We start from the raw sequence: 26,191 nt of genomic DNA on the forward strand, positions 1-26,191 counted from the left end.
TTTTGGAGGCTTTCGGTCCAGCCTGGCCTCGAACTCACAGAGATCCGCCTGCCTCTGCCTCCCGAGTGCTGGGATTAAAGGCGTGCGCCACCAACGCCCCGCAGGAGGAGCCATCTTAAGACTGTAACTCTGGTTTTAGGGGATCAGGTGCTCTTTTCTAGCCTTTGTGAACACAAAGCTCGCAAGCGGGGCGCAAGCAGAACACTAGTACGCATAAAATCAAAACGTTCGGCGTTATAAAAAAAAAGACTCTAGATTGGGCACCAGTGACTTCTCCCTTCTTCCGGGGATGGGGGCACGGGACAGATGAGGACTGACATTCTCCCTGTAAGCGTGCTGAGGAAGTTGGGCAGATTGCCTTACGTTGACTAACTATGCCTGAAAACAGAGCGTGAGCAGGGGATGTCCCACCCTGGGATTCCCGGGCACCATCACCCTAAAGAGACCCCACCCCGTCCCCTGCAGGTCTGGCTGGTGGCACTCCCCTGTTCTTCACTGGGAACTTGCAGGCAGTGTCTCATTTCCAGCTGGGAAGGTCCTTTGTACCTCTGCTCTGGTGTTTCCACACTTTGCAGAGGGAACCGTGGACTTGGAAACAAAAAACAAAACAAAACAAAAAAAAAAAACCGCAATGATCCCAGAAAGGGAGGCCGAGGCCCAACTCAAAAGCCCTTTCCCACACCTGGAACCTTCCAGGACAGTCCTCTTTCTCCGAGAGTCTCCCCTACCCGGGCAGTTTGTATCCCTTTGTGTGATTATTTTATTACAGTCTCGTCTCTTCTTAGACGGGGGTCTGTGGGTCAGCTTGCAGGTATAATTCTAAGCCAAATGTCCAGCCCGTGGGAAGTTCCAGGAAAATGTTGGCTGAGCGATGAAAGAAAAGCCCGACCAGACCTCATCCCAGACTTTACCCGCACTGCATTGCCTTCCCCCCTGCCATACGCGCCAGTCACGCTGGAGAACCGTTGCACAAGGAGAGAGATATTGGCAAGCACAGGTGCAGGCATGTTGTCCGCCCGCGTGCTCCCCGAAGGGGCACATGAGCAGGACTCACACCCGACCCACAGAGGAAGTCTTTCCGCATCACCGGGGCCTGTGGGGCCAAGGTTCAGCTTCTCCCGGGTGCCCAAGGTTATGCACAGTTCCTGACGCTGCCCTGGATGGCAGGCTGCCCTCCCGACTGCGAGCTGTGCCTGGAACTCAGCCACCTGGAGTGCTGCGTTCCTTCTCGCCCGCCCCTCCGTTCGCAGATGTGGCCTATGAACCCAGGGCGGTTACTCAGCATCGGGCTGAGGTAGGTGGCTCAGCAGATGAGGGAGCGAGCTGTGCTTCCAGGGAACCAAACATTCAACTACCAGCACCAGCAACCACCCACCTGTTAACTCCAGCTCCAATGGGGGGGAATCTGATGCCCCCTTCTGGCCGGTGAGAGCACTGCACGCAGGTGTGCACACGCCCACACACATACATACTTTAAGAAGAAAAACAATTAAAAAAAGAAACCCTGTTTTAGAAAGTCGCTCAGACTCAGGCGGTAAGTGTGGAATGCAGTGGGGTTTACCTTCAAATCGGTGCCCGTCACCGCCAGGTTGTGTGTTCTCTACACTTCACCAACTCTGCCAGGAGTCCCTAACTGTTAGGGCTCAAGGGTAGCTGGAAAGATATTGTCAGTGCTTCTCAAAATAGTTTCCTGCTTCCATTTTTTATTTATTTATTTATTTATATTTATTTTTATTTTGGTTTTTCGAGACAGGGTTTCTCTGTATTGCTTTGGAGGCTGTCCTGGAACTCACTCTGTAGACCAGGCTGGCCTCGAACTCACAGAGATCCGCCTGCCTCTGCCTCCTTATTTTATAACAGCTCTATGGAGGCCTAGTTCACACACCGTATGGTTCATTCTCTGGGAAATGTATAGTTTGGTGGGTTTTAGTACAGTCACCCAGCAGGACGCTGTCATTGCTGTCCAACTTTAGAAACTTTTTTATCAACTCAAACAGAAGCCCAGACGTCATTAATGGTCACTGTCTGCTCTAGCCCTCCCAAAGCCCCTGGCAGCTACTGATCTCATTGGTGTCTCTTGGACTTTGCCACCCTTAGAAAAATGAAGCTCCATCCATGTTTTCAAGGTTCCCCTGTGCTGTTGTGTCATTGGGGACTTTGTTCATTGTCATGGTAACCATAATATTCCCTTACGTGTGTGTGTATGCTTTCTGTTCATTAATTACATAGATTTTTTATTGGTTTTGTCTGAGGTATTCTGTGCCTTTAGAGGCCAGACAAGGGTATCAGATGCCTCAAAACTGGGGTTACAGATCGGGTTCCTCTACTATCATTATGGTGTTGTTTTTTTTTTTTTATCTTGAACCAATACGAAAAAGACAAGACCATACAAGATTCTGGTCTTTGGTCACTCTCAGCAGCTCAGAAGACCTGGAACGATATTCCTCATCGTGATGGTTTGAATGATAAGGATCTACGTAGGTTCACATGTTTTAATACTTAGCTCACTGTTCGCGGAACTGTCTGGGGAGGATTGGGAGGCGTGGTCTTGTTGGAGGAGGTGTCTCACTGGAGACAGGCTTTGAGGCTTCAAAAGTCCACAGCATTCCAAGTTCTCTCTCTCTCTCTGTCTCTCTCTGTCTCTCTCTCTGTCTCTGTCTCTCTCTGTCTCTGTCTCTCTCTCTGTCTCTCTCTGTCTCTCTCTGTCTCTGTCTCTTTGTGTCTCTGTCTCTCTCTCTCTCTCTCCCTCTCTCTGCCTTGCCCAAGGCCTTCTTTAGGGCTGGCGTGCGTGCATGCGTGCGTGCATGCGGATGCGGCAAAAGTTACAGCCCACGCCCTACGTCCCACAGACTTTTCCCTCCAGGGCTCACCTAGATCCTCTCCATCACTGTAACTTTCTAATTCACCCTTGACGTCTGCAGTGACACACATTTCCCCGGGGTGAGGACAGATGACTTCCCCCAAAAGCCACATCCCACGGGAACTCCAACGAGTGTTTGGGGGATGACTTTGCTGGCAGTGCCTCCGAGCGTGCTCCCGTGGACAGAGAGCTGCAGCATGTGCGGAACCAGGTTTGCGTTTGAGATCCAGACACAACGGCACAGCATAAATCGAAGTGAAACTCAGCCACTCGCGTGGTGGGTACACCCCAGAATTCTGTCTTTTCTGGAGCCCGGGTGCAGCAGTTATGTAGGAGATAAAACATTTTCTTGCATATAAAGATGTTTCAAAAGATTTGTTTACTTTCATCCTATCATTTTATGTATATGTATGCACTGTGTGCATGCAATTCCTATGGAAGCCAGAAGAGGGCGTCAGGTCCCCTGGAACTGGAGTTGCAGATGGTTGTGAGCCACGATGTGGGTGCTGGGAGTTGAACCCTGGTCCTCTCAAAGGGCGCCAAGTGCCCTTGACTCCTGCTCCATTTAATTAAACAAACAAACATCCTTTTCATGGTGAAGAGGAATAATAGATCCTGGTGGCTTAAGCGCCTTATGTAATTACTATTTTACAAGGACCCTGGATATTTCTGTAAGTCCTATCTTCAGCTTAAGTCCTCTAAAGAAGCAACATTCATACATGCGCTTGCACACACACACACACACACACACACACACACACACACTGCATGTGCACAATCAAAAATTGGAATGCCAGAAACACTGTCTCAAACAAATAGAACAAACAAGCAGATAAATAAGGGGCTGGAGTGGTAGCTCAGTGGTTAAGAGCAATTGCTACTCTTACAAAGGATCTGTGATTCCATTCCCAGCACCAACAGGGCAGGCAGCTCACAAACATTTGCAATTTCAGTTCCTGGGAATCCAGCACCCTCTTCTGGCCGCTGTAGGTACTGCATGCACATGGTGCACAGCTGTATACCCAGGTACAACACCCATACACCTAAAGAAATAAATCTTTAAAAAAAAAAAAAGTTCAACAAAAGCCCAAAGCCATGAGGATATCTGCCATGCAGAATATGGCAGGAGTTTTTTTGTTTGTTTGTTTGTTTGTTTTGTTTTTTTATAAGTGGAGTCTGGTCAAGTTCTGCCAAAAACTGACAAGCACAGAAGGTCGATTTTATTCTTTGTGGGACTCAGAAAAGACGAGCTTTCTTGGGTTCCGGGTTTTGTTTTTGCAAAGGTAGAGGTTTTATTGCATAAAACACTGGATAAAACCGGACTGCTTCAAAGACATTTTATTCCTAACAGCAGAAAGAAAACAGTCACCGCTGAGAAAAAAAAAAAACAACTTTTTAATACTTTCTATACCAGAATAAAGTTCTGTCCACTGATGTATTGCAATAATAAATAATGACCAAGAATAAACTTTAAATACAAAGTGTTCTACTTGTTACAAGCATAGCGACAAAACTCCTCTACTCTATGATTTCGGAGTCCCTCCAAGATAGGGATGGAGACGGGGTTAGGAACAGCATCACAGACTACAGAAGTCACGGGGGAAGGACGTGTGTAGATACGAGAGCCTGGGGACACGTGAGGATGGCACCGCGTCACAGAGGCTTTGTCACGGGCTTGTGTTACAAGTCACAAATGTTCTGGAAAGAAAGCCTGTGTCAGAGGGAAAAGAGTACGGCTAGTCGGACTGGACAGAATGGGATCAACACACACACACGCACACACGCACACACGCACGCACGCCACAAAGAAGGGGAGTGTGCTCCCAGTGTCACAAACAGAATTATTGCCTGTAGCGTCTGAAGATGCTCGCTCCGAGGACACAAAAGACACTTGTACCAGCTCCAAAGTGCTAGACACGGAATGTGGATCTCTCTCTCTCTCTCTCTGTCTTTTTTTTCCACGTTTTTTTTCTCCATTTTATTATTTTTTTTCTTTTTTCTTTTTCTTTTTTTAATTTCTCTTTGCTAAGATACCACAGGTGGGGCAAACACACGGAAGGCAAAGCCAACGGCACAGTCACCAAACACGGCAGTGCACTTAAACCCTAAATGTTCACTACAGTCAGAAGTTTTCCACCAGCGTCTCCAGGCCCGCTTCCGGCCACAGAGACAGCCACAGTCCATCAGTTGAGTTACGTAAGGCAGTGAGAACTAGTCTAGAGGAAAAAGAAGAAGAAGAAAAGAAAAAAAAGAAAGAAGAAATGAAAGAAAGGAAAAAATAAACCAGGAAGAAAGCAGCTTGCCTCATTCCCAGTGAAACCCCGGTTTGGTGACACCCTTTTGACAGCATATGCAAACCGGATTCCTTATTAGCCTGAAATTCAGTCTCAGGATAGTGCTAAGAATTTTATTTACATTGATTGCAGCTTAGTATTTTTGTAAACTGCTATAGGCAGAGTGGAAGTTTTTAAGGCCCTGGGGTTTTATTGTGTGCTCCCAGACTGCAAGAAAATATTGACTTTTTCCCTCTCTCTCCAAGTCTAAATGATTTCGTTCTCGAAGTTAATACTTCACTACGTCTCCACCATCACAAGCAACAGTACCAATTTCATGTCACTCAAAGGAAGTGTGTTAGAAGGTGGGGACTCTTACAGCATTCTAGCAGATTCAAGAAGAATAGTTTGATGAGTTTGCTTACACCATTGTTTTGGTTTCGGTTTTGGTTTTTTTTTTTTTAAAGAGTTGTGTGTTTCCTTGTCAACCCTCAAAATCTCCCTCAGTGTGGCGAAGAACTGGATACATTTTGAGTGTTCAGTCAGTAGACGCTCTATAATCTACAAAAATACAGAACACATTTGTTTCACAGAAATGAACATTCTAACCCAAACTGTTTTCTTCATTAGTGACAGACAGCCGGGGGTTTAGATTCATGTTTTAATACAAGTTATTTTGGAAGAGCTCACTGGAGAAGAAAAAAATCTTGCTTCATGCCCACTACACTTAAAAAGTAACACGTGAAAAAAAAAAAAAGAAATCTGGTAACAAGGGCCAGGGTAGACGTCATTCAAGTAAAAAGTGTCTTAAACCATAATGTAAAGCAGTCTTCCCCATAAGCAAAGAACCTGCATTTGTTTACCAGAACTTTCCATGGACAGTAGGGTTGAGTTGGCCTGGTTTCCTAACGACTGTCTCTAGAATGTCTCCTACACTTTGTTTTTAGTATCAAACCTCGTCCTTCATCCAGACGCTTTCAAAACGACAACCCAGGAAAGAAAATAATAAGGCAAAAAAGCATGTCTTTCCATACTGCAATTTGATCTAAAAAAAAAATGACTCATCAAACCTGCAAAGGACATTTGCCTGCAGACGCTTCCTGACCACTGATTCATGGGGCTGTGTGTGTTTTTTTTTAAAGCACACTTTAGATGACCATCTTCCCCTGCACTGGTCAGGCCTGGCGCTCGCTGGCTGCGTGCGGGCCGGCTAGGATTTCTCCCAGAGTGCAGAGTGACACCACGTGAATTGATTTTCCCTGCAGTGACCGCCCCAGTCTGACTGGCACCTTAGCTGCCTCCCAGTTCATCTCATTAGGGCGCTAGGCGGATGACAGCATCTGGTGTCAGATTATAGAGGTGTTTTCGAGAGGCAACGCAAATCGCTCGGGTGGTATCGTTTTTTTCTCTTTTTTGTTTTTGCTTTTTGTTTTCGATTTTTGGACAAAGGTGACTTTCGGGTTGGAAAGGCCACCAGCTTCCAGAGCTGGAAGGACACGGGGGGGGCATTTCTGAAGTCACTGTCTCCCGCCTGCATTGCTTGGAAGTTTTTGTTACTGGGTAACAGTGTAGCAGCCATGTTCAAGGGCTGGGGGATTTTTCTTTTTAATATATATATAGATATATATATAGATATCTTTTAAAATTATTTTTTAAATGTTCTATACACTAGTGAGGGATTGTACATGATTTACCCCCCTCCTTGGAATGCAGTTATCAAACTGTTGAAACCAGACGCATGATTTGAAACTGTAGAGAGGAGTATTGCAGCGGACAAGGCTTGGCTCAGTTGCCCTCCTCCTGGCCCTTGCCTCTCTCGTCTGTTAGCTCGACAAAGCTCCCCGCCTTGGCAGTTGCAGCCTCCTCAAAATTCCCAGAAGCCTCCGAGTCCACCCTGGAGCGTTTGAACCTGCGGTCAGGGTACTGGCTGTTGTCGAAAGGCATTCGGTGGACGCAGAGGACGTGGGTCTTCAGGTTTCCCTTCTGCGAGGCACTGTAGGGACAGTAGTGGCACTGGAAAGGCCTGTGACCTGTGTGGAAAGAAAGTGTCTGGTCAGCCACGTGTCACACCGCCCGCTACCACCCCGTCCCGAGCTCTAGGACCAATGCCGCCGTCTCTCCAATCAGCGCTATCGCAGTCGCTTAGCAAAATCCAAACAAGAAGGGGTTAGAATGCAGCCCAGTGGGCACATCGAGTGGGATTTAGACTACCCTCCCAATCTGACCAGAATTTTTAGTTTAGACTTTCCAGAAGAGGGAGGAGAAAAACCACGCAATACCTAGGAACATTGCTGTAAAACGGATAGTTTAGCATCAAAGACGTTATTATATGAATGTTTACGCAACGAGAAATGAAACAAACCATCCCATGTTTTGAGTTTATGTACGTGTGTACACACGCGCACACACACACACACACACACACACACACACACACACACCACAAGCAACCTCTCACCAGCCTGTATCCCATTGACAGGGTTCGAAACTTTGCTTGCGGATGCGTAATTCTGCTTTCAGGCGGCACGTAATAGTCTTATATTAGGCTTTCCCCCAACCATGTTGCTGGAAGTGTAAAGCCATTCTTTTTTTTTGTTTTGTTTTTTTGTTTTTTTGTTTTACGAGACAGGGTTTCTCTGTATTGTTTTGGAGGCTGTCGGTCCAGCCCGGCCTCGAACTCACAGAGATCCGCCTGCCTCTGCCTCCCGAGTGCTGGGATTAAAGGCGTGTGCCACCACCGCCCAGCTGTAAAGCCGTTCTTAATTTACCAATGTGTGCCTAAAAAAGAGACCACAAGCAGATATGACCAGTAAACTGTATTTTGCTGACTGTAGATACACCCAAGCCCATTAAGTTTCTGGACTGGGTGTCCGTCCTCAAGGCTGAGGGTGAGGCTGCTTCATACTGTTACGTGTCAGGAACTCTTTACCATGCCTGTTTGAGGGGTGAAGGAGACGGATGGCGAATGACCCTGATCTAAGCAAAGCTGTAAGGAAGGACTGAGCGGCAGGGACTTTGAAATTGGAAGTGTCAGGACAGACAGCAAGGACCACACCATCGGATAAAGGTCAGCCTGAGCACCGAAACAGTGAGTTTGGGGACTGGAGAGGTGGCTCCGGGTGATGAGAGCACTGCCTGCTCTTCTAGAGGACCCTAGGTCTGTTCCCAGCATCTGAGCTGGGCAGTTCATAACTACCTGAAACTCTATCTCCATAGAATACATCACCCCCTTCTGGCCTCATGGGGTACTGCACTTACATGGTACATACACACACACACACACACACACACACACACACACACACACACATACACACACCCATAATGCAGACTTGAGGAGTGACCCCCAAAATGATAGTTTTCTAGGAAAGCTCCTGTGATAGGACAGCTGACAAATTATTAAGTAGTTTTGGTCCTGAAAGCTTGATCCCTGCCCTGTGCACAACAGGAAACAACACCTCCGCCGTCTTGCAAAGTCAGTGAGGTGTCTGCTTTAGGAGGTGACAGGGAGCACGCGCAGTCCCTCTGATGCCAGGAAGGTGTGGGTGTCCGCTCCCCAAAGCTCAAGAGCTGCCACACCCTGCCCTGGAGAGAAGCCCAGCCTTGTTTGCTTACACGAGTGCAGACGGGGCTCTCTGACTCCATCTGCAGAAAAGTGAACCAGCTAATAAGGGGACCGATCGTTGCCCCGAATATCCCATTGTCCCGAATATCCAAACAGCAGAGTTGGGCTGCTTCCCTGCTTCAAATCACAGGAAAAAGCCCTGTGTGCACTTTCACAGAGCAGTGTATTCCCAAGAGCCAAACAGGCAATATTTCCTTTCTCTCATTTCTGTCTCCGTCTCCGTCTCCGTCTTCATCTCCCTCCCCCTCCCCCTCTCTCTCCTTCCTTTCCTCTTTTCCTTTCCTTTTCTTTTTCAGACAGGGACTCTTATGTAACATGGGCTGGCCTTGAACCCCCGATTCTCCTGCTTCAGATTCCCGCTGGGTGCTGGGGTCCCAGCCTGCACCAGCACATCTGCCCAATGACACCATCTCGATTCTCTCATCTGTTTGCTTGGCTGTTTTGCTAACCCAGTTCTCCCCCTCTATGGCTCAGGCTATCTCCGAAGTTTCTGTACCCCTGTCTCCGTCTCCCGAAGGCTCCGTGCTCCTGTACTAGACACGTGGTGTCTGGTTCGACTATTCTGTTCCTTCCTAAGTGGGCTCTTCTGCAGTATGCTCACCCCTTCCCTCATAGCCAGAGCTAACTCCTCCTGTCGGGGGGGGGGGGTCTCTGTCTTTATCACGCAGAGCCAGCTGGGGTATGAGATAACCCTTGTCTGGCCTGTGAGCATGGGTGCCCTCAGAAGCTCCCACATACTGCCACCTTCCGGCCCATTTTCCCTGTGCCACCAGAACGAGCACCAGTTTAACCCCAGCCCACTCGGGAGGCAGGGGCAGGAGGATCGCTGCGAGTTCGAGGCCAGCCTGGTCTACCGAGCGAGTTCCAGGACTGACTGCAAAGCTACAGAGAAACCCTGTCTCAGAAAAAAATAGAAAGAAGAAGACAACTTGTAGATCAATAGTTATTTCTTACCCCCCACCGTTCCTGCTGGCTAGCCATCCCAAAGGACTAGTCATCACTCGTGGTCCAGCCTGAGGAGATTCCACTCCCTTTCATGCCATCTGAGTCTCCAGGATGCACCCCCTGTCTGAACCCACCTCTCCAGCGAGGACAAGATCCATTTCACCTTGAAATGGATCCCTCTGGACAGGCTCCAGCTTCCAGGACTAGAACCACAGCCTCTCAAAATCCGGTGCCTCAAAGCACTCGCTGTCTCCCTGTTTCATCTGCCCTGGGTTTGAAAGAATCGCTACAGATCTTGGATAGAGCTTTTGCGGCTCTTGTTTCTATGGATGTAGCAGTACAGGGCTTGCTTTTGTTCCTATGGATGTTCAGGGCTTCGGGAGAGTCAATTTTCCCACCTCCAAAAGCAGTATGTAAACTCTTGGATGTGGGGAGGAAACACAGAAAAAAAAATTGCACTTGCCTTCTGCCCTTCCCAAGATGCTTCAGAGGAAGAATGCAGAGCACAATTCAGCAGGGACTCTACCACCAGCCTGATTCCTGCCTGCGTTTCTGCTGTCTGGTTCTACCCTCGGGGCTTGGCCACCTTCCCATGGAAACAGAGAAGGCCCTGAGTGGGAGATGTGAGACTAGCATATCTTCCTATTATTAGCATATATTAATTGCATGAGATAATTGATTTCACGATGAGCTTTTTTTTCATACACCACGTACTCTGATCATATCCACTCACTATTAACCTCCCTCGTTCCCGGCACCTCCCGATGGCCACTGGTTCCCTCCCCGTCCTCAAATAATACCCTTCGACATTCAAGAGAGGCGGATGCTTCTGTAGATTCCCGTGTGTACAGGGGATGCAAACGGTCCTCGTTCTTCACCAAGCAGAATTTTTTGGTAGACTGAGTTGGCTAACTCGGGATGTTGCTATAGTTTGTATGTTATCTGAGTGAGTTCCCCCAAGGGACTCGTACACTGTGAGCTTAGTAGCCAGTGTGGCGGTGCTGAGAGGTGATGGAATCTTTATGAGGCAGAGGAATATGGAATTTGGTCTGGTCACCGGGGATGCTGTCCTTGGGAGGGATTATGGGATCATGGTCAGCTTCTGTGAGACTGAGTTATGACCTCTGAGTCTGGGTTCTTCTCATCTGCCATGTGATTACCCCTTCCTGGACATGATCCTGCCGTGATGCTGTCCATCATGTTGTGATATAGCCAGTGGCCTTTACAGGAGCCAAGCTGAAGCCAGCCCTGTGCTCTTAGATCTCCACAGCTGTTAGCTAAGTGAACCTCATTTCTTTATGTAGTACTCAAGCTCAGGAACTTAGTTATCGCAAAGGAAGTCAGACTCTGATAGATTTCCTAGGGGAAATGACTGGAGAAGCCACGGTGTGTCTACATCTCCTCCCTTGTTGGGCATCTATAAATGGGGCCCAGCTGAGCAACAATAAGATACAGCAGATTTGGCAGAAGGAATCAAAGTAACACTGAGACCCTAAATCTCAGTGATCCAACTCATGAAGTCACCGTCCCTGCACACGCTAAAGGTATGCCCAGCTTTTGCAGAAAGATGACTCATGCTATAAATGGAAAACTATGGAGCAGGAGAAAGATCAGCTTAGCACTGGCGATTGTTGACACAGGAACAGTGGAAGATCCCGCCCCCTTCTCCCAAAGAGTTCAGGGCCAGGGGCTGGGAGATGGCTCAACAGTTAAGAGTAAACACTGCTCCTGTAGGGGGGACCCAAGCTCAAGTCCCAGCTTCCGTGCCCAGCAACTCACAACCACCTGTAATTCTAGCTCCAGGGATCTGACCCTTCCCCCTCTTCTGGCATTCACAGGCACTGTACTCACATGTAATTAAAAGTAAATGTTTAAATTAGAGAAAACACAGAACCCTGAGGGAAGGGAGACAACAGGAAACTTCAGAGATACTCCTCAGCCTTTAGGGTACGCTTATGTTTCCCCAAGGGGAAGAAGGTTCTATGACAGTGCACAGCTGAAGGCAACTCACATAGATCTGTCACAAAGTCACCAATGTAGTTCTTATAATTAATGGCTATTAACATGGCATGACAAGTTTGGGGATTGGAAGAACTTCAAATAACACACCAACAACAATTTTAAAATGAAAATGTTTGGCATCCAAGAGGACAGCAGACCCACAGACAAACTGAGCAAACACAGGCTAAGCTCATTGGTCAGGCTCTAGGACCTTACAGATTTCCCCACACTGGGAGCAAGTTTGTTCAACAGCCAAAGCCTTCCATTGTATCACCTATGAACATTGCTGAAAAATCACTGTTTAGGGATCCTGGTCTCCGATCTTTGGATGTTACCCTCCCTGTAGACCCTGTCACCTCAGAGGCCACGCCATTTGAGCGTTGGCACAATACACAGAGAGCCTTGAGTATTACCTCAGTTTGCAAGGAGTGTCTTTTTTTTTTTTTTTGCATTGGCCAACTTGAAAAAAAGCACTTTAGTTCACTTTCCCCATCCATCGATTTTTTTTAAATATTCATCATGATTTGATCCTATGGTTACGTTCTGAATCTTGATTTCTTGGTAGAGACAAAGATGATGAACGATTATTCTAGGAGATTCCAATGCTTCCGTGGTCAAGCCATTACTGGATTGGTTTGCTTTCTAGCTTTGGTGAAATGGAATCTGTTTGTAAATGTATCTGGAGCTCTGAGTGCATTTGTTTGACAGGGAGTTCTGAGCAGTACTAGACTTGCAAGAGGTCTATGTCTTTCCGTAGCATCGTAAGTAGAAATTTAAAGATGCTGATGATAGCAGCTAACGATCCCAAAAACCTCATTCCATGGTTCTTTATACTCATTTCTGCACATTCATCCTCAGAACTGAATATCATGGGAATTATGCCAAGAGCTCATATTGTCTCCATTGTACAGATGGGGAAGTTAAGACATAGCCAACCTGAAAGGTTTGCATCCAGTGGATAGAATATGCTTTGAATCTTCAGTTCCCCCCAAATCTGTGCTAGCAGTACCCTTGTTGCCTTCGGCTTTCAACTCCATACAAGCCAGACTCACTCGAGAAGAGAGGACCACAATCTCAGAAATGCCTTCATCAGACTGGCTTGTGGGCATGCTAATTGATGTACTGCTGTCTGACCTGCTGTGGGTGGTGCCATTCCCTAGGCAGACAGGTCTTAGTTGTATAAGAAAGCTGGTTGAGCCACACGGGGAATGAATCAGAGCAGGTGACTTAAGAAGTCATGCTATACCAGAATAAATGTGGGTCACAAAATTAAGTGTGGTAATTAAAATTAAGTGTAAAGGTTAGCCTGTGGTGGTTAGATACTTGAATCTCAAACAAGAGGTATCATTTTTAGACACTTTTAGAGACGTCACCAACTTCTGAATCAAGTCACATCTCAGCTTCTATACACCATTTTCCCCTTCGAAGCCCTTTCTATGGAACAGACTCACGGATGTTGATGTCTGTTGTATTTTGATCAATGAATGTCAGCAAAGAGTTCCTAACAAACCACAGTAGAGAATACAACAGAACACATCACTGTGTACATCACCACAGAACTCATCACTGACTACATCACCAAAGAACTCATCACTGTCTACATCTCCACAGAACTCATCACTGTCTACATCACCACAGAACATGTAACCACTGTCTACATCACCACAGAACATGTAACCACTGTCTACATCACCACAGAACACGTCACTGTCTACATCACCACTGAACTCATCACTGTGTACGTCACCACAGGACACATCACTGTCTACGTCACCACAGGACACATCACTGTCTACATCACCACAGAACACATCACTGTCTACATCACCACAGAACTCATCACTGTGTACGTCACCACAGGACACATCACTGTCTACACCACCACAGAACTCATCACTGTCTATGTCACCATAGACCTCATCACTGACTACATCATCACAGAACTCATCAATGTCTACATCACCACAGAAATCATCACTGTCCACATCACCACAGAACATGTCACTGTCTGCATCACCACAGAACTCATCATTGACTACAACACCACAGGACACATCACTGACTACAACACCACAGGACACATCACTGTCTACATCACCACAGGACACATCACTGTCTACATCACCACAGAACTCATCACTGTCTACATCACCACAGGACACATCACTGTCTACATCACCACAGAACACGGTCACTGTCCACATCACCACAGAACACATCACTGTCTACATCACCACAGGACACATCACTGTCTACATCACCACAGAACACGGTCACTGTCCACATCACCACAGAACACATCACTGTCTACATCACCACAGGACACATCACTGTCTACGTCACCACAGAACTCATCACTGTCTACATCTCCACAGGACACATCAATGTCTATATCACCACAGGACACATCACTGTCTACGTCACCACAGAACACATTACTGTCTACGTCACCACAGGACACATCACTGTCTACGTCACCACAGGACACATCACTGTCTACATCACCACAGGACACATCACTGTCTACATCACCACAGAACACGCCACTGTCTACATCACCACAGAACTCATCACTGTCTACATCACCACAGAACACATCACTGTCTACATCATCACAGAACACGTCACTGTCTACATCACCACAGAACATGCCACTGTCTACATCACCAAAGGACACATTACTGTGTACATCACCACAGAACACGCCACTGTCTACATCACCACAGAACTCATCACTGTCTACATCTCCACAGAACACATCACTGTCTACATCACCACAGGACACATCACTGTCTACATCACCACAGAACACATAACCACTGTCTACATCACCACAGGACACATCACTGTCTACATCACCACAGGACACATCAATGTCTACATCACCAAAGAACTCATCTCTGTCTACATCACCACAGAACATGTCACTGTCTGCATCACCACAGAACTCATCACTGACTACAACACCACAGGACACATCACTGTGTACGTCACCACAGGACACATCACTGACTACAACACCACAGGACACATCACTGTCTACATCATCACAGGACACATCACTGTCTACATCATCACAGGACACATCACTGTCTACATCACCACAGAACACGTCACTGTCTACATCACCAAAGAACTCATCACTGTCTACATTACCACAGAACGTGTCACTGTCCACATCACCACAGAACTCATCACTGTCCACATCACCACAGGATACATCAATGTCTACATCACCACAGAACACGTCACTGTCTACATCACCACAGGACACATCAATGTCTACATCACCAAAGAACTCATCTCTGTCTACATCACCACAGAACACGCCACTGTCTACATCACCACAGAACTCATCACTGTGTACGTCACCACAGGACACATCTCTGTCTACATCATCACAGGACACATCACTGTCTACATCAACACAGGACACATCACTGTCTACATCATCACAGAACACGTCACTGTCTACATCACCACAGAACACGTCACTGTCTACATCACCACAGAACTCATCTCTGTCTACATCACCACAGGACACATCACTGTCTACATCACCACAGAACACGTCACTGTCTACATCAACACAGGACACATCACTGTGTACGTCACCACAGGACACATCTCTGTCTACATCATCACAGGACACATCACTGTCTACATCACCACAGGACACATCACTGTCTACATCACCAAAGAACTCATCACTGTCTACATCTCCACAGGACACATCTCTGTGTACATCACCACAGAACACGCCACTGTCTACATCACCACAGGACACATCACTGTCTACATCACCACAGAACACGTCACTGTCTACATCACCACAGAACTCATCACTGTGTACATCACCACAGGACACATCTCTGTCTACATCATCACAGGACACATCACTGTCTACATCACCAAAGAACTCATCACTGTCTACATCACCACAGAACTCATCACTGTCTACATCACCACAGGACACATCACTGTCTACATCATCACAGAACTCATCACTGTCCACATCACCACAGAACTCATCACTGTCCACATCACCACAGAACTCATCACTGTCTACATCACCACAGGACACATCACTGTCCACGTCACCACAGAACTCACCACTGTCTACATCACCACAGGACACATCATTGTCTACATCACCACAGAACTCATCACTGTCTACATCACCACAGGACACATCACTGTCTACATCACCACAGGACACATCACTGTCCACATCACCACAGAACTCATCACTGTCTACATCACCACAGGACACATCACTGTCTACATCACCACAGAACTCATCACTGTCTACATCACCACAGGACACATCACTGTCTACATCACCACAGAACACGGTCACTGTCCACATCACCACAGAACACATCACTGTCTACATCACCACAGGACACATCACTGTCCACATCACCACAGAACACGGTCACTGTCCACATCACCACAGAACACATCACTGTCTACATCACCACAGGACACATCACTGTCTACGTCACCACAGAACTCATCACTGTCTACTTCTCCACAGGACACATCAATGTCTATATCACCACAGGACACATCACTGTCTACGTCACCACAGAACTCATCACTGTCTACATCTCCACAGGACACATCAATGTCTATATCACCACAGAACACATCACTGTCTACGTCACCACAGAACTCATCACTTTCTACATCACCACAGAACACGGTCACTGTCCACATCACCACAGGACACATCAATGTCTACATCACCACAGGACACATCACTGTCTATGTCACCACAGAACTCATCACTGTCTACATCTCCACAGGACACATCACTGTCTATGTCACCACAGAACTCATCACTGTCTACATCTCCACAGGACACATCAATGTCTATATCACCACAGGACACATCACTGTCTACGTCACCACAGAATATGTCACTTTCTACATCCAGGTCCAATGGTCTGACAAAGGAAGGGCTGAGAGGCACCAGTCTGCATAGGAGCTTTCCAGTCTCCCACTGAGGTAGACTTAGAGTGAGCAAATCTTCACATACAAATGAGGAGTCTTGCTGATAGGGGGTGAAGTTGGTTCTAGCCTTGGGGTGACGGAGCAGTCCCTCGGTGCAGACTTCTGTCTATGCAAAGTGAGGTGAAAAAAACTTCCAAGCTTCCCACACTACAGTAGGAGACCGCAGATGAGCTGGCGATTCCAGGGTCCACGGGTGGAGAGCAGATAATGACTACCAGTCTCAGGGAGCAGAAAGGGCTTTAAGGCACAATTGGGTCCGACAGTCCTGAGCCTCATACTAAGGGTCTTACCCATCAGTCAGTTCCCACTAGACATGACGTCTCCTCTGCTTGTCCCATGGTGGGGAATAAAAACCCAGGATCCTTTCTTGGTCCTACACCTTCACTGTCTTTCTGGTGGCTCCGTCATCTTTGGGTGTGGACAGATTTAGGTCTGGCAGTGAGTCTGGAGTCAGGCTGCCCACTCCCCACCGTTGAGGCCTGTGGCTCACCAGGCGAAGGGAGCGCCTCTCTGCCTGGCCGTGGACCACCGGTTTGATCTCCGTGTTCAGAGGAGCCAACGTCAGTGGGTGTGTTTCACCGGAATGAATCTCAGCAAGCATGGGTTGGGGCTCGCTGAGCACGGGACCCCTTGCTAGAAAGAACACCAGAATTGCAGGGCTGGATAAAGCCCGAGTTCGAACAGCCTTGAGAGACCATGCGGCTTGTTGTAGGACCGTTAGGATTCCAACAAATCACCCAGGAGGCCAAATTTCCATCTTTCTCTTCCCCATGCCCCTGCCCATATAAGATGTGTCTCTAGTCTCCAACTGCCCCCCTGCTCCGTTCTCCCCACGGGGCATTGTACAGCCCCTGCCCGTTGTCCCAATGTGAAGCTCTTCCTTCTCTGCCTTCAGCACAGCTACCTCCGCTTCTGGAAGATCGTCTCGATTATCCGGAACCCACCATGGTGGCTATGAGACACATGACATCCGTGCCATTCCCAATACCGGTAGACGAACAAGTTAAAAAAAAAATGGCCACGACCGCTCCTTTCCAAGTAGGCTGGCAGCCCCGCGGCAATGGGGACCCTGGGGTTTCGTGGGGCAGGAGACCCTCATTTGCTTGTTCTGATGTTTGCCGTGATAGCCACCGCAGCGTGATACAAGGACGTCACGGGTGTCAGCATTCCTCCAGCAGGGAAAGGCATGAAGGAAGCATACTAAACACAAGACGGTTGGGGAAAGAGAGAGTCGCCTGAGGCCGGGCCGGGAGCAGGAGGCGGATAAGTGGAGGATCCTAGAGCAAGGGAAGATGGGACGCTCACAGGCCATTGGGGACAGCATCCCGTGGGAGAAAGGAAGTGACCAGCCCTTCCCAGCGCTTCAGCTACATCACAGCAGCCTGAGACACCCCAGTCCTCGTCCTGCCAGAGCTGGAGACCCACGTTGGAATGGTGCCAGACCGGGGCCCCCGCCAAACCCCCCACCCTCCCCCTCTGTAACCCCTTCTTGCTTTGAGGCCATCAACATTTCCCATCACTGCCGCGTGAAAAGTAAGTACATCATACGTTAATTTGTATTGTCACTGCGCCGTAGAGCCGTGGTAAAGAACACATCCATTTTTAATCCGCTATGAATAATATATAAATATGTATACGGTGCGGAGGGTCAAGAGGGTTGAGGAGGAAGCAAGCAGTCCATTGTTTATAGCGAAAGTGGGGGGGACGGGATATTTTTCTTACTTGCTGCGATGGAAATAGCTGTTCTTTCCCTGCACCTAAGGGGGAGAGGAAAATGCCTGCCCTTGAGGGGCCATCCATTAGTTACAACTCAGCAACGGAGGCGGCTTCGCAGAGAGCTGGGGCTTGGCGCTCCCACGCCTTCCGAGCCCATGGCTTCTCTTGGATGTGGGGGGGGGGCAGAGGGATGAGAGCGGGTGTTGGGTGGGCGAGTGGGTGATGAGCCCCCCGGGCATCTAATAATGAGCGCTCTTGAGAGCATGCTCAAAGCAGTCACCTTCATTGGTCCTTACACTGACGGCAGGAGGAAGGGTTAGCAACCAAGATGGCTTCTTCCTCTTCCGCCGGTATGGCGGACTGAGCCAAAGAGATTCGGGGTCAAGTTGATGCTAAGTGTGTATGCGTCTCTCTTGACCACTCTGGACATCGCCTGCAAGCCCTGTTTTTCAGGATTGTCTGCAAAAAATATTCCAGGAGGTGGTCCAGAGAAACAAGGGAAGTGTAGATTGTGTGTGTGTGTGTGTGTGTGTGAGAGAGAGAGAAAGATAGAGAGAGAGAGAGAGAGAGAGAGAGAGAGAGAGAGAGAGAGAAGAGAAAGAGAAAGAGAGAGAGAGGAGAGAGAGAGGCCACACTTGCATGGACACAGGCCCCACAAAATTCTCCAGAAGGCCATCAAATCCTTGCACTGAGCCCCTGGGACGCCATTGGCCTACGGGCACAAGAGGTACATTCTTGAGCGTCAGCTTGGCGGACTGAGAGACACAGAGATAAGCAAGCATGCCTCCTTGAAGGCATTTCCAGATGCAATTAGGCCGTGAGTGGTCTGGCTAATCCGTCGCTGAATCCACTGACCGGATCCTAATTTGACTAGAGTGTGGGGCAACGGTGCAACTGAGGAGGGCGGGACTTCCTGGGAGGAAGCTGGTTGTTGGGGGTGTGTCTTAGGGGACTGGCCTATCACTTTCTATGACTACCGTCACTCTGCTTCCTGTATACCATGGAGTGAAGACCTGAGCTCTATGACGCCATCCCCACAGTGAAGGACTCAAACCATGAGCTGTAAAAGCTATACCATCCTTCCTTTAGGTTCTCAATGACACGGCACCTACTCATGGCCCTCAACTTTCCTTCTTTCTTTCTTCCCTCAACATCTCTCTCTCTTTTTTTTTTTTTTTTTTTTTTTAGTGTTGTTGTTGAGACAGGGTCTCCCTATATAGCCCAGGACGGCTTTGAGCCTATAGCAATCCTCCTGTCTCATGCTCTCAACTGCTGGGATTATAAGCTCGTACGACTATGCCTGGCTTTTGAATACTTCCAATCGTGTCTACGTTATTAAAATGCTAAAAGACCTTAAGAGCGCCTGCTGCTCTTGTACCCATAAACGGTGGCTCACAGCCACCTATAACGCCAAACTCAGAGGCTCTGTTGCCCTCTTCTGGCCTCCAAGGGCACTGTAATCATGCTCACAGTCACACAGACACACACATACACACACACACACACACACACACAATAAAATAAGACAAGTATTTAAGAAATAATGGATATAATCAAAGTAGTACGTGAATGTCTGTTACAGTATAATTTCTAGGATGTGGCAGGAGATAACTGTACTGCTTGTTGAGCACAGATGGAACCACCAAAGTTCTGACTACACAACAGTAAACTGTAGGGTGTAGTCTTCCCGCCAGCCTGGTTCCAGAGCCACATCAGTCCCAAATGAACACACAGGAGGCCATATTAACTATTAAGCCATTGGCCACTTGCTTGGCTTCCTACTGGCTAGCTCTGACTCAAGTATTATTTAACCCATAATTGTTAATCTAAGTATTTCTCTTACCGAAGAAAGGGTCCGGACCTCTTACTCCTCTGGCGCCTACATGGTTGTCTCCTCCCAGAATCCTCCTCAACTCCCAGTCACACACCATCCTGCCTCCCCACTGTCCAACAGTGCTCCACTGACTCATACACAGGACTTCCCCATCAGTAAACGAAACTCCAGGTAGGCAATGGTACTCAAGAGAGACTGGAAGACCAGAAGAGTCGGAGGGTGTCCACATATCCGCCACATTCACGTGGATTCTTCGTGGTGCTCAGTGTGTAATTTAAGACACATTTTGGGTTGTGAAACTTTCCGGGATTCTCCCACCATCTTTAATCTACCTTTGCATGTGTTGCTAACAGATCTGACCATTCAAATAACTATCGTTCCATCCAGCACCCACATCAGGGTACTGTCTCCTATAGGGAGCCAGGATGGGGTGGAGACAATCACCTTCATGGCGCTCCACACACACAGGGCAGGGAGGCTTGTGTGGAGCTGTCTCCTGTGCACCAAGGGGGTTCATGACACACAACACAACACAACACAACACAACACAACACAACACAACTGTAGGCCCTCTACGGCATCTAAGCCAAAGCCCACTGGACTCCTAAAAAGACATTTTTTTTTTTGCACAATGCATACTAATAGGTAAGAAGACAGCTTTACCTACAGGGACAACTAGGATATGTTAGAAATTCATCCCCTGGAGGCATAGTTGCCTGTGTTTTGGGGAAATTCACAGGGAAGGACACTATAACTGCAGGTTTGAGGACAGGTCTGGCCTTTGAGGTGGTGGTCTGGTTTCACCTGGGTACCCTGGGGTTCCCCATGCTTGCACACAGCTCTCTCTAACCTCAGAGCTGTGACACTGACGCCGTTGGATACGAGGATCCTAGTCTAGATCCCTTAGAACATTCTCGTCCCAGGTTCAGGGCCAGGGGGCCGAGGCTCGTAACTCACACAGGCAGGGTTCTCCACGGAGAGCTGCTTCCTTGATCGCATGTATTACACTCCCTAAAAATTCATGGTTTCCATTTTCAAAGAGAACATATCCTTCTATATAATCAAAGATGCAAAAAAAAAACAAAAACAAAAAACCAAAAAAATAAATAAATAAAACCTTTGGAATAGTGCAAATAATTTCAGGTTTTAAAATCCATGTGATTTGGGCTTTAATTTAGAAGGCTACTTTCACCTTAAAAGTGGAGTCTGATCCAGCTGGTAACACACTGGCAACATCACTATGAAATCACGTTAATCATGTTCAGTTTTAACATACAGATTATGGGTGTGTTACACACAGAATCCCTGCATACATTTTCTCACATTCCTGCACATCCGAGAGGATACAGAAGAGAAGGATGAAAACTGATTTCTAATGGCATTCTAAAAAAAAAAACAAAGTGTGCCTCTGTGTGTGTGTGTATGTGTGTGTGTGTGTGTGTGTGTATGAGAGAGAGAGAGAGAGAGAGAGAGAAAGAGAGGGAGGGAGGTGTGGGAAGAGAAGAGGGGGAAGGGGAGACGGAAAGAGAGAAAGAGGGGAAGGGGAGGGAGAGACAGGGGTGGGGAGAGGGAGAGCAGTTACTTTTCTTGCTGCTGTGACAAAATACTTGAGTGAACCGTCTTTAAGTAAGGAAGGTTAAGCATGCGGTCCATCAGAGTGCAGAAGGAGGTGGGAACATGTTGCCATGGTTTCACACACCTTGGGGGATCAGGAAGCAAGGAGACCTAGCTCCCACCACAACCAGAAGGGAGTATCGCTTCAAGGTCTGCCCCCTAGAAACCCACTCCTCTGGGGATGTCCCAGTCCCAAAGTCACACAGCACGGTCTGTGTTGCCAGTCGGTCAAACGGGCCTGCTGGGGACCACTTCAGGGCCAAATGATAAGAATCCCTTTGCAGAAGTGGTGATGATTCTACAAGGATTAGGGAATGTGCAAGACAATCCCAGGACACTCTGTGCTGTGAAATAAATTGTTGCTTTTTCAAGCCTCCATTAAAAGGTGCATGAGGGCATCTCAGAACAGCATGGAGCCAGACGGGAGCCCCGGAGGCTCAAACACGGAACATTTTCAACAACAAAGTAAATAATGTCGCACCAAATCATAGCCTAATGTATAAAATAAATATCCACAAGTCACACTGACATAAATGATTGAATCAGTAAATATGTATGGAAGGATCTGCAAATGCATATCGCAAATAATTCATGTAGACCTTGACTACTGAGAGAGGCAGAGACACGGTCCCATCCCGAAGTGCGGGGGTGTCTAGCGTGTGGGGGGGCAGTGTTACTTGCCCAAGTGTAGAAATCTAAATAAACACTACCTTAGCCAGGTGCTCAAGGTCACAGAGGCAGGCATCCTTGATTTGGGAAGAGAAGGACACTTAGGCTTTATCATCTTTCTTCCCCAAACCCAGAGCTCCAGTCTAAACATGAGAAATTGCAGCCGAGGGACATTTTACAAACTGCTCCTCAGGACAGCCAAGGTGATCGCAAGCAGAAGATCCTGAGACCTCCCATCTAGGGAGGGGGGGGGGACACGCGATGTTCGTGCAGTGTGGCCTCCGGAACGAGAGCTCGGGACAGAGAGTGGACGTTAAATGAGATCCCAGACAATCTGAGTAGAACAGGGGTCTGACTTGGTGTCTCGGTATTACTCCGTTGCTTGTGACGCATGTACTCCAGCAACGTGTAAGATGTTCAGGGTAGAGGGGGCCGTGTGCCTCCTCACTACCCGGGCATTCGTTTTTACTGCTTTAAGTGTGTACTGAAATGAAAGGCTTATTTCCAAAGTGTCTTGTGTACCGTCTAACATTAGTTGATGGTGAAACCAACGGCTGATACCAGATAACAAAAAAATCCCAACACCTCACTTCAGGCAGAGATGGCAGCTCAAAGTAAGGTCCTGGTGTAAGACGCCCCGCAGGTAGGGCCAACAGAGACGGCTCAGTTGGTTAAGAGTGTTAATCTGCCCTTGCGGAGAATCTGGGTTAGGCTTCCAGAACCTATGTCAGATGACTCGAGACCACCAGTTCCAGGCGATCTGATACATGCTGGTCCCCAGGGACACTTGCACCTACTGCTATACTCAGACACAAGCGCATAGAATAAAAGGAACAGACATAAGATAATAGGCCTGGTAAGTGGCTTACAACCTCCCCTGTTAACACAAACTCAAGGAAAGAAAAGAGGCATTGCCTCACCCCCTACCCCAGATCTGTCACCAAGGGTCACAGGAGGCATCAGTCTTAAGGTGGGTGAAAAACAGGCAGAGTCCCTCCAAAGCCCTATGTACTGAATCAAAGTGGTTAACAGTGGAGGCTTCTAAAGTTGTCACCAGACCTTCTCTGTCTGGGGCTGCGTGTGCCTTTGGGAAGCTACTCCATCACTCGGGTCTCGGCTCTCTCGTCTGTAAAACGGGCATGACAAGACAGACAAGATCAAACGCGGGTTGGTTTGTATTTGGGTGAACTGGGAGAAAGTCTGTAGAACACTTAATGCGTGGCTCATAATAAATCTTGATTGGTATCGTTGGGATATCAAAACATGTCCTCTCTAACCTGTCCCTGGATAATGGGGACTCTCAGAGCCGAGCGTTGTTTGTGCGGTCAGAGCTGAGCCTATCAGGTGGTCTCCCCACAGCTTCAGGTTCAGGCTGGAAAGAGAGGTATACACACAGCTGGACACCAATAGGAGAATCTGCAGGGAAGGGTCTCTGGCTGGTGGGGGCCCTTTCCCAGGCACAGTCTCCAGGAGTCCCAGCCTACCCTGCCCACCTTGAAAGCAACCCTGAACACCACAAGGGTTCCCAGCCCACCCTACCCTGCTCCTTCAAACACTCTGTTCCTTGCTTCCTTCCAAGCAGCTTCAACCTCACTCCCACGCCCAGGCCACGCCCTGTGGTTCCAAGTCACACCACAGTTATATTTAGGCAGCCATGGCCTGTGGAGCCACCAGCCTGCCTGGGTGGTCAGCCGGGCGGTGGCGGCGGCGGCGGCATGCTCTCCACAGCCGCTATTGATCTGGGATCTTGAATCATCCCCAGATTTTATGGAAACGTTTACGTTTATCGTTAAATAACCTTCAAGGGGTCGATGAACTTACTTTCTTTTTTTTTTTTTTTGAAGATTTTCAGATGTGTAATGTAATAATACTCTAATGAGACTCGGGGCTTGTCTCTGGGCAAACGCATTTAATATGAAAAGAAATGTTAAGAAGGAGACGGGTCAGCCCCTGAGGTGAGGCACACCCCAGGAGTGGGGGCAGCTGGGCAGCGACTCCCATCTGGCGGGACACTCTGCTGTCTTTAGCGGATGGGGGTGTGGACACTGAGCTAAGCACTTTTGAGGTTCACAGCCTTCAGGATCAGGTGCTACGGCCCGAACATGGATGGCTGTCCTAGTTGTTTTTTTATATTTTAATAGATCAGTTTTAAGATATTAAACGAAAAGGAAAGGCAAAAATGAGGGAGTCTCTGAATTCTGACCTCAGAAGTTGTTGACACCTGTTAGTCTTACCCCAAGTCATTCCGCCTCATGAATGCTGAGCTAACACGGGGTATCTGAGCCATAGGCAAACGGAAGGAGTTGTGGAGAGGTGCTCACAACCAACTCCTCCCTGTGTAAAGCTTTCCTAAAACACCATCAGGACCACAGGGCCAACTGACCCTTTCAGAACAACAGGGAGACCTCTCAGCCATACCCACGCAGCCAGCAGTCAAGTCCATCAGAAGGGTGCCTCTGCCTGTACTCCTCCTCCAGGCTGTTCATGGATCCCTGCTTACCACCATGGCAGACTGCCTCTTTTGCCTGGATGCCTAACTTACAATCCCTTCCTGGCCAAATTATACTGCCATTCCTGTTAGAAATGCATTCCCGCCTGTCCCGGGACCGTCCTGCAAACTTGTCACAATATCATCTTCCCCCTCCCTTATAACCCGTGAGCTCCTCTTTCTTGTCAAAGGCACGAAAGGGTACCTGATTATATTGTGCTTACGGGGATAACTCCGACTTCCCCCCTTTATCCAGCCTCTACTGTGTGCAGAGCCGGTTAAGGTTTCCAGCCTCCTCAGGATGAATGATCCCCTTTGCCCGGGCTTTTTTCTCCCCTTAAGAGCCATCACTGCAGGCAAGCCTTGGGAGTCTGTCCTATCCAAGGAGTTGTTAGTTTTCCTCTCTGGGAAAGCCCTCGCGCCCTGCGGCTGGGTCACCTCTGTCCCTACAGTTTTCCAATCTCATGGATAGCACCCAAGGTCTTGGTCAAGTTCAAGCATACTGTGCTCATTGGTGGGGGCTGGGGCATGTGGTGGACGTTTTTGATGGGAATCTATGACAGTGCCACCTGCCCTAACCTGTGCCTCATAGCCCAGAAACCTACCCCATACGGTGACCCAATGGTAGCACCTGTGGTCTCACCACAACTACAAAAATCACTGGAACTCACCCCCGTATACACACTAATTATTTTATGTCCCAAGACTACTTTTTCAAAAGTTCTAGTCAGCTGCCAGCGTTTGAAAACAAACACAAACACACACACACACACACACACACACACACAAAGATTTCATGTGAAAACACGGTTTTGCAGGGGCCCTTAAGAAGTCAGAAAGTTGGGCAAGGTCTTCCAGGAGGCAGTGAATAATAGCTCCTGCCCCTGCACGCTGGAAGGTTCTGTGGGCATCGAGGTCCCAAGCTGCAGCTTTTACAGGGCCCTGCTTACAAGCGTGGCCTTACCTTACAATGAGCGCGTGGGCAGGAGGGGTGAGGGTTTTATATCCTCTGCTGCAGCAGATGGGCCTGCATTCCTGTACACACCCAGTGAAACAAGTGGGTGGTCTCGGCCTGTTCCCTGGCTTCCTGCTTTCCGTTGGGCCTCTGAAAATGAGCACAGCAGCCCTTCCTTGTACTTTCTGTCTT

General features: G+C 48.2%; 1 protein-coding gene across 7 annotated transcripts in view; it reads right to left on the minus strand.

Moving 5' to 3' along the window:
* Positions 1-4,127: 4,127 nt before the first annotated feature.
* The window catches only part of Znf536 (zinc finger protein 536), a 454,586-nt gene continuing 432,522 nt past the window's right edge, over positions 4,128-26,191 (minus strand). For all 7 annotated transcript variants that reach the window (XM_040735416.1, XM_040735410.1, XM_040735411.1 and 4 more), the window contains one exon: positions 4,128-7,163. In XM_040735416.1, coding sequence (XP_040591350.1) covers positions 6,919-7,163 — 245 coding nt within the window. In that variant the 3' untranslated portion in view covers positions 4,128-6,918. The remainder of the gene's footprint in view (positions 7,164-26,191) is intronic.

This window comes from Mesocricetus auratus, unplaced genomic scaffold, assembly GCF_017639785.1.
Source record: "Mesocricetus auratus isolate SY011 unplaced genomic scaffold, BCM_Maur_2.0 Super-Scaffold_100046, whole genome shotgun sequence".
NCBI classification, from domain to species: Eukaryota; Metazoa; Chordata; class Mammalia; order Rodentia; family Cricetidae; genus Mesocricetus; species Mesocricetus auratus.